Source organism: Rhodamnia argentea, chromosome 4 (assembly GCF_020921035.1).
Source record: "Rhodamnia argentea isolate NSW1041297 chromosome 4, ASM2092103v1, whole genome shotgun sequence".
NCBI classification, from domain to species: domain Eukaryota; kingdom Viridiplantae; phylum Streptophyta; class Magnoliopsida; order Myrtales; family Myrtaceae; genus Rhodamnia; species Rhodamnia argentea.
In genome coordinates, this window is record NC_063153.1 from 13,514,517 (window position 1) to 13,524,270 (window position 9,754).

Consider the following 9,754-nt stretch of genomic DNA (forward strand, 5'->3'; position numbering starts at 1 on the left):
AAGCTGAAAAACAGAACCGACAGAGGTAAAAATAGGGGAAATCGGGCTGAATTTGGGGGAAAAACGATCTCGCGGGCTGAGGCGAGGCTGGGGAAGGCTGGGGGACTCACCTACAGGTCGAGGACGACCTTCGGGACCAGCTGGGGGCGGCGGATGGCGGCCGGAAGCGGCCGAACAGCAGCGGTGCAGAAACCGGTGCAGAAACAGAGGAAAACAAGCAGAATAGGGGAGGCTGTCCGGGGCTCAAATTGAGCTCTACGGGCGGCGATCGGCTTCCGGCGACTTCGTGAGACAACTAGAGGTGGAGGACGATGGTTTAGGGTGGTCGGCGGCCAGTGGGTACGACCGAATCGCGGCGGAGGACGGCGAACAGCAAATCGACGCAAAACAGGGCAAGAGGACTGAGCGGGCTGTTCCGGGGCTGTTTACGACTTCCGGGGCGGCGCGTGGCGGTGGGATGGTGTCTGGAGGTCGAGGGAAAGATGGTGTGGTGGTGGGTGGTGGTCGGAAGGGGTTCGGGACTGCCGGAGCAGCTCGGGCACTCCTCGGACGCAAAACAGAGCAGTCCGGCGCCGGGGCTGTTCTGGGCTTTCCAGCGGGTCTGCGGCGGCCGAAGGTGGAGGCGGTGAGGTGGCGGAGGAGGTTGGTGGTCAGAGGAAGTGGCTGGAGGTGGTGGTGGCGCAAAACAGCCAAGGGAGGAGGAGTTGCACACGGTGGGGGGCTGTTCTCGCGCAAAACAGAGGAGGGAGAGAGAGCAACGGGAGAGAGAGAGAAGAGGGAGGAGAGAGAGAGGTCACGTGGGCTGCTGAAGATTTGACCAAATTTGACTGAAAGTGGGGCCCACACATCTCATCCAAATAATGATTTTTGTCTCACATGAATAATATCCAAGGACGGTTTCGTAATTTGACAAATTGGGACCGATTGGATTTTTGGCTCAACCGATTGGGAATAAAATGTGGATTTTCACGGGCTAGGTTCGGTTCGGGAAAAGCTTAGGCGCGAGGATTAAAAATTCTAAGTCACGGTGACCACGATTTCGAGACCCAATCGAAATCGAACGATATTTCGGGAATTGTTCAAAATTCGTCACGTACGTCCTTTCGATCCGAAATTTTATATCGACAAAAGTTCAATAATAATCCTTTTTATTGAACTCGGTCTCCGTACCGAGGGCCTAATTTCCGTGGCGTCACACTATGTGTGAGTATCATCACGGATAAAGGGGCGAGGACAAAGCGCCACGGTGAAGTGAGTCGTCGGCGGAAGACTCAAATCAAGGAAAAGCGCCAAAACAGGGAGCTGTCAAGTCCGTCACGGCAAGGGCGGTTTAAGGAGAAACTAGCGCTTCCATGGCGATCACCGAGCTGTGGAACGAGCGCCTGGAACTTCAGCATTGGATATAACAAGGGTTTGAACGAGAAGAGCAAGCTCTTGAACGGCAAAAATAGAGGATCCAAAAACAGAGCCTCTCGGCCAAACTCGCGGGAGCCAACACCGGCAATCGCCCGAGGTCGAGTAGGAGTCGGGAAATGGTGGCCACGTTGTTCTAGAAGCTCACCTGGTGTTACAGTGAGGGAGCTGGGCGGAATGGTGATGTGAGGGAGATAAATTATGAGAGCTCCCCGATGCCGGTGGAAGGTCGGTGAGATGAAAAGCCGAACGGATGATCCTTGGGTCCCGTTGGTGAGTGTAGAGGGATCCCCGCATGACGGCGGTGGAGCTCGGGAGAGGAAGAGAACCAAATCGGTCTCCATGGGTGATTCCAAATCAGTAGGTGTGTGCAGTTGGGAGAGGGTGCTTCAAAGAGAAGATCTGGTCATGGTGGAATATGGAAGTTTGCCACCCTTGCCGGCACGACCGCCTGCCCAAATCTTAAAAGGAAAAAGAAAAAGAAAACGGACATGGAAAAATATTAAAATATAATTAGAAAATTGCCACGTCAGCGCCGATCGCCCAAATGGACTGCATTGACAAAATTGAAAAGGATTTAGTACTCAGTTGACAAAAAAAAAAAACTTTTAAAACTAAATCGGCACAATTGTAATAATTTTGGAACTTTTTTGATAGTTCTCCCACTAACTATTTTATATATTATATTATTATATTTCTGTCACTTAATTGTTATTATTTTTTAACAAAAGCAATGCTCGACTTGCCGCAAAAATTAAGGTATCATTGCATAACCACATTATTTTTTAACAAGAGCCATTTTTTTTTTTTCCGGTAGAACCAACGAAAAGATGACTTTTGAATAATTTGAAAAGTCCAACTAATTCACAAGATATTAAAATCATTCTTTTAGAACTTACTTTAATACTATCCGTGCTCATGAGATATTAAAATCATTCTTTTAGAAGTTACTTTAAAACTATGCTTATTCATAAGATATTAAAATCATTCGTTGGTTGTACCGGGAAAAAAACGGCTTTTTAAGGAAAGAAAGTTGAGTATGGCGCATGATTTCAAGTATCCTGGATTCGGTTTAAGAGAATGTAATTGCAAAAGTGCCAACCTAGTCGGATCAACATTCTGTCTCCCGAGTTAACTCACTAGTTTTCTAAAAACAAAACCGCCATCAAATATTCAAGGTATTTGGGACAATTACTCGATCATACCTAAACCTATTTCACAGATATCAATTCAATTCTATTTTATATATATTTTTTGGCAATTTAGTTCTATATTTTTAGCACTAAGTTTCAACATAGTCATTTCAATTTTCTCGAAAATCGTTGACATGGTAGTCCAATTATCACCGGATGTCCTATGTGGCACGCTATCACATCAGCGATTTCTAGTGAAAAATTGGATGGGATAACTACATTAAAATTTCTAACAACTGTTTATTGTAGTTGATAAAACTGAAAAGTTTGGGACTGAATTGACATTCATACAATAGGATTTCTCCAAAGGTATTTGGGGTGCATTTGGTTCACAAAAATGTTCTAATGAAAACTCTTTTTCGTTTTTCATCTTCCATTTCCTTGGTGATGTGTCTGGTGGGTGAAACTTACAGGAGTTTTCAAGTGGAATGCATAACTATACTTTACACGAAAGCCCTTCTCTTTTAGGAAGATTCTACCTTGAATCAAATTGAAGTTCTTTGCTTTTACTTTTGCTTTTGGGCTTTGACAAAAGTTAGGTGCTCATTTTGTTATCAAGGGATGGAATAAGCTCTATAGTAAGAAAGAGGGAGAGAGTCATCTAAAGTAATGGTTCCATCACTGGGACTGAACCTAATGATCTGTGGTAGGAGAGCCTAAAGCTGCTTGCTCACCAGTAGAGGACTAGTCTATATTCCCAAGGATAAACTATGTTACACTCAAGTAATCCAACCGCTATAAAGCGGGAAAGAAAAAAGAGATATGCTTGCTTGTGGTAATTGTAGAGGCTCACCTTTACTCTAAGAGAGGCACTTCTATATAAGGAAGGAATGAACTCGCCCCTGGGGGCATAAAATTCTTTGATAACTGCATATCTTACCCATTTTTGCGTTCTTCGTTTACTTTGTTGTTGAAAGATTCAATCCAGGAGAGCGACCCAATGGCGACGCAACCTAGTGAGGAACGAGGAAATTCAAGCCATGCCGAACAACCTGCAGGTACATGTTCACGCTCCAACCGTAGCGGAAAAAGATACTGGAACATGTATTTTCTCATGGTTCTTTGTCTTCGCTTCATCATCGAACAAACATAACCCTGACCTTGGCTTGATTTTTCCTGCATATATTGAAGACGTTCGTGTAAGCGTTGGATCAGCTCCTTCTCAATCCAGAGGTGTTTCGGGTGCGTTATCCCTCAAAAAGAGTAATTTCAGTGTAAAATTAATCTCAGGGGTAGATCTTCGAGGAAAACGGGTTTAACAAAATGGCCTGAAAAGTTTGCAACTATTTCAGAATTATTGCAAGAGGAAGCGGATGGAGAATATCACTATTACCGACCATTGTGGCAAGCTGCATTCAAGGGTGATTGGGAATTTGCTAAAAGATTCTTCGAACAAGATTCTGCTTCGAAAATGGCCAAAATAACAAGCAACTCACAAACAGTGCTTCACTTGGCCACTCTGAGTGCACAAGACCAATTTGTGGAGAACCTAATTGAGCTCTTGTCTCCGTATCCGGAAGTGCTTGAAACGGTTGATTGTAATGGCCGCACAGCCCTCCACAATTCTGTCCTGTGTGGGAGAATAAGGATGGTGGAGGCATTAGTTAGAAGTAATCCTAATTTGACGCAACTTGCAGATAATAAAGGACGGGTTCCTTTGGGAATATCCGCTAAAGAAGCTTCTATGCATAAGGAGATTGCCTGGTTCCTGGCAAAAAGTACGACAGACAATGGGCCAAGTCAGCCCTTTAGCAGCCAATCTGCCATTGATACCATTTTAGATCTCACCCACGCTGGTCACCATGGTAAGATCACCATTGCTCTTTATCTTAATTCCATCTAGTTTGTTTTTTTCCCCCTTCATTCTAGACTTGATTTATTTTTCTGATCAACTTTGCTGGTAAATTCGGACAGATATCACCCTTTATCTAGTCAAGAAATACCCTCACTTAATTTCCATGAGAAGCACAACTCACGGCAAATCTATACTGGACATATTGGCAAGGATGGAGTCTCACTTTCCCAGTGGAACCAGGCTGAGTGTTTTGGAAGCATTGATATACAAATGTCCGTACTTTCTGCACTCGCATCCCTTCATTACTAATTGGCTCATCACCTGCGCTTTTGTCTCTGAACTGAAGGTATTCCGGTGGACTTGAACTACGAACCAACAGATAAAAGTTCGGATCCGGGTGGGTATGCATTTTTCTGTCGGGCATTGTCTTAGGACCTTTCATGATTTTGAACTTTAAGTCAATTTTCTTACATTGATTCCCTCCATACTAGCAAAAGAAACTGGAAATGATTGTTTCTGCTTAGGATATATTCTGGTTCCTTGACCCAGTTTTCCTTGCATAATGGCCTGAAATCACACCGCTTTATGGATTGGCTATTTCCTGCGAACAACATCTGATTCAACCAAGTAGATAAGTATCGTACAACTTAATTGATTGGACAAAGTAACAAGTGAATTACGAGGTCTTATACACACACACACACACATATATATATATATATAGAGTAACCCGGTTTTTCTTTGCAACTTGACTGTAGCGCTTCAATGTCTCACAAGGTCAATTTGGAATGCCGCCAAAATTGTAGGTACGCATCCATGTTATCAAGATACCATCTCTACTCAGTCCCTCTCTCTCCAACTAATAGTCTTTGGCTTATTTGTTGTGGACTTCTTTTATAAGTAGAAAAAGGCTCCTACTTAGTCCTTTGCCATAATTTGGAAAAAGAACTCTTGGTAGCCCTACTTCCTGTGTGAAAAGAAAACTGTGACATTCGTGATTGGATGAGCTTTTGACAAGCGTGTTTGAAGTTGGTTTTGTATTTGAAATTTTCCACGTATAAAAAATACAGTGAATGTGTAACTTATTATGTACCAATTCTGTACACGGTCAATGTATCTAATAAAAATCATTCAAAAAGTAATTTAAACTCAAACAAAGTTATATAATATTTTATGTGTTGATATTTTTATATTTTAAAAGATTTCACATATTCACCAAATTCCAATTGCATCCCAGAATTTCACCCTAGGTGTCATATCCTAGACCAACAAGCTGTTCGTTAGATATAACAAAAGAGCTTTCTCCTCTTTTTATAATCATATATCTCAGATTTGATAGAAGTACTCTAGAAAATTACATCCTGAATACATCAGGCTGATATGGGAGGATGTGCTCTTAAGATTACACGAGACGCTGGACCACTCACTAAAAAAGATCCCAAAACTTATTCACAACCTTTGCACCCGAAATACACTTTACCCTTGTCCCTAATTCTTCCATTTTTGTCAAAGAACAAAAAGGGAACCGAAGTGTAGTGTCGTTGCGTGTGCTTATCATATTAAAAAGTTCTTTTACAGTGGAGTCAAGTCAACTCTACTCACTATGTCATTTGGGTGTAACAAGTGAACTCCAACGTCACATACCATTATGTGACCTGATGTGGAAGTTTTGATTTTGTTCGAGATGTGAATTTTTAGCAAAATTTTTTTGCTCTTGTGCTGAGCATAAATGACAATACAATGGATTGTATGGTTGATATGATATTTTTATTACTAGCTGCTATGCATATGAATAATCTCATATATGCAAAGACTACTGTGACATCTAAGCCTTGTTTGAAATTCAAGGAAGACCACTTTCTTCGCCCTCTAATCACTTCTACTCTCCTCATATCCAACTATTTATTTTCATCCAGACATGATATAAACGTTTTCTTGGCAAATGCCAAAAAAGATTTTACAACCTTATTTTATTTTATTTTTTTGTACTTTGCATCAGCAATTACTAAAACTCACACTTTGCATTAGAGGACAAAATCCCAAGGAAGAGAAAGATCAAAATAGCTTTTCTAAAAGAGTAAAAAAAAAATAGAAAGAATGAGATCGTTTTCCCAATCACCCACCACTACCAGCCCAACCTCCAAATGTGGAAAATACGACTACTAGAACACTGTTGTGTGTGATAACAAAATTGGGATGCAAAGCTGGACTACCCTATTTTTTAAAGTAAAATCCAATCGCCACCTCTGTTTTTTGTTTTCATTTTTTCTTTAACATTCTGTAGTTCCCATAATCAAGAGGACTCATGAGGTGAAGCTGGGACACATGGTAACGATTGAGTTGGCAAAACAAGTTTGCATTGCGATCTCCCGTAGTAGAACTACCGAGATCACTAATTTTTTAGTACTAGGAGATGCGTTGGGTGAAGCTACAGGCAGGGGAATCACTGAAATCATGAAGCTATGTATTCAATTTTTCCCGGAGGATATTTGGATGTCGCCCGATGATAATAGGTTGGAAAAACATATTTTCATGGCTGTGCACCATCGCCAAGAAAGAATTGTCAGACTCTTTTTGAAGGAAACCTCAACCGATCAGTTGTCATTTGTTCGAGCACCATTGGAACTATCGGCGGCGATAATGGCAGCAGCAACACAGTATCAGTATGCAGCAGCAGAGTACTACTCTAGTTTCAATGTTGTAACTAACGTGGCGGGCGCCGCTTTTCAAATGCAGAGAGAACTCCAGTGGTACAAGGTAAATATCTTTCCTTTCATTTATTTAACAACCGCGCATAATGATAATTCTCATAAGACCACGCTATTTTCATTCTTATGTTAGCTAAAGAACTCCTTTGTTTTTCTTTAATTTACGGGTTAATATCAAGAAAAACCCTAAATAGGTATACATGTAACAAATTTATGCGAAATTATTATTTTGAGCACAAATAACTTCAAACTGGTACACCTATGATAAATTTATTCCAAACTGGTACACTTATAATAAATTTACCCTTCATTAGTTTTTGTTAAATTTTACCATCAAATTGCTGAGTTTAATGATATATGGCAATTGTTGGGTGTACATGATTGGGGTTTTTACCCTCTGGTTGTCATATTCGATGTTTTTCGTAGTATTAACCCAATTTAATAGAAACTAACGAAAGGTAAATTTGTTACAAGTATACCAATTTACCTTTTTTTTTTGTTAAAAAATCTACGGCAAATTTGTCATGGGTGTGTTAGTTTAGGATATTTTATGTTAAAAAATAGTTTGGGGTAAATTTGTCACGAGTACACCAGTTTGGAGTTTTTTGTGGTAAAAAAATTAGTTTTGAGTAAATTTATCACTTGTGTACTAATTTGGAGTTTTTCGTGGTATTTATCCTTAATTTAGTAGAATAATTAAAAGTTTTAGAACTGATTTGGCTATCGTACAATAGGTTTGGGTTTTTTGGACAATTTTCTCCATAATTTTTCATAAATTCTTCTAGAAGACTCCAAATTTCACTAAACATGATTTATTAGTAAGTAAAAACATAGTGCTTTCCATGTGTGTATTATTCAATTAATTTGAAGCACAAAACCATCAAGCTCTGAAGTGAGTGACTTTGAAATTCTGCTAGCAAAGATGCACTTGACCTCGAAGCAATTTCGCATCAAGTGTTGGATAAGTCGTAATCTCCTTGAGATGCGCCCTCGTCATTTTTTTTTTTTTCTGAAAGTTTTCGACAATTTATCTACTTATTGAAACTCCTATTTTGTGAGTTCTATGCATAGGCTGCGGAAAGTCGGAGTACCCGTTACCTGGCACTCGGCTACTTCCGTGGGAAAACATTTTGGGCTAGATTCGTGGAGCAGCACCAAGATTTGCTTAAGAGTGGAGAAAAGTGGATGAAGGACACAGCAAATTCATGTATGCTCGTCTCAACTTTAATTGCCACGGTATTGTTCGCTGCTGCATTCACCGTGCCCGGAGGCAATGATGACAAAACCGGAGTCCCAGTATTGTTAGGACGAGACTCTATCCTTGTTTTTGCAATTTCGGATGCACTAGGTTTGTTCTCCTCTGTGACGGCCATCTTGCTATTTCTAGCCATCTTAACTTCTCGATACGAGGCACAAGATTTTCTCTACTTGTTGCCTAAGAAGATCATAATGGGGCTTTGTTTTCTCTTCCTCTCCTTGGCTTTCATGCTGGTGGCCTTCACTGCGACTCTCACAATTGTGCTGGATAAGAGAATGGAGTGGGTTCTAATTCCCATTACTTTGCTGGCCTCTCTTCCCGTGGCTTTATTCGTTGGACTGCAGCTTCCCTTGCTATTGCAAATGGTTAAATCCACTTATGGACCCAGCATCTTTCGTCCCGAGGGCATTTGGGATGGAGTCAACTATACCGAACAAGATCGGTGATTGAAGGGGCATGTCTTCATTATAGTTGGCTGGAAGTAGCGGGTCCAATGCGATCCTAAATGCATTTCCTAAGTGTTTGAACAATTACTATGCATTATGTTTCTGTGTCTTGTTACTAATGATCTTATAGAACGATTTGATTAATTCAAAATGTTAAAGGTAAAATGCTGTTTTGATCGTGAAATTATTTGAAGTTACACGAACAAGGCGGTTCGTCGATGCGGTTCGTCGGTGTCTCTATCTATTGCTGAATAGATTTGGGGTTTTAGGTTTTATTCTGTTCAATTTTCTCTCTCTCTCTCTCTCTCTCACTCTCTCTCTAGGGAGCTCGATTCGTTGCTAGAGCTCGATTTTGTCCAAAAAATCGTTTGCGGGATGAAGATGATTTGGGGTGTTTAGTATGCCTTTGCTCCGGTAATGACATTTGGCCACTGTCATGTAACCGTGGATGACATGTCAACCTATAAACAGCCTGGAACCCCAAAAAATCTGGGAAGGAGGTTGTACCGTTGATCTTTTGTTGCATTAGACTGGCAACGATGTTGGATTAGAGGGCCAAGATGACGAGAAGATTGGCTGTAAGTTTGCCAAAAAAACAAAATAATAATAACATATTGTTCTAGTCATGGTGGTTGCGGATGATTCATTTACCCTCTTGCTATGCTCAGCATCGACGTGTTTCATTCGGGGTGTGCTTTAGTACATCATTGGCATGGGGAAAGGAAAAGGCGTCGATGCTATAGTCATCGAAGATGTCCCCTTGTTGTGCTTTTATTGCCTGCGAGATGATCCATCTCTAGCGGGTCTATTTTAGTTATTTCTCGTATGTAAAGGCGGTCAAAATGAGAGAATTTAGGATCCTCTTTTGTGTTGATGTTGACTTTTGTTGCTTGTCTGATATGATCTTTTGATTTGTTCTCTTCTTCGGCAAAGTCGACGGC

At 40.9% G+C, this 9,754-nt stretch overlaps 1 protein-coding gene across 1 annotated transcript; it reads left to right on the forward strand.

The window, feature by feature from the left end:
• The first annotated feature begins 457 nt into the window (after positions 1-457).
• Positions 458-8,839, forward strand: LOC125314817. The gene is made up of 9 exons (XM_048278029.1): positions 458-713; positions 3,524-3,604; positions 3,738-3,788; positions 3,899-4,411; positions 4,521-4,673; positions 4,748-4,798; positions 5,160-5,207; positions 6,686-7,158; positions 8,181-8,839. Exons 1-9 carry the CDS (start codon positions 458-460, stop codon positions 8,811-8,813), a joined length of 2,259 nt encoding a protein of 752 aa, XP_048133986.1. The 3' UTR covers positions 8,814-8,839.
• Positions 8,840-9,754: the final 915 nt, after the last annotated feature.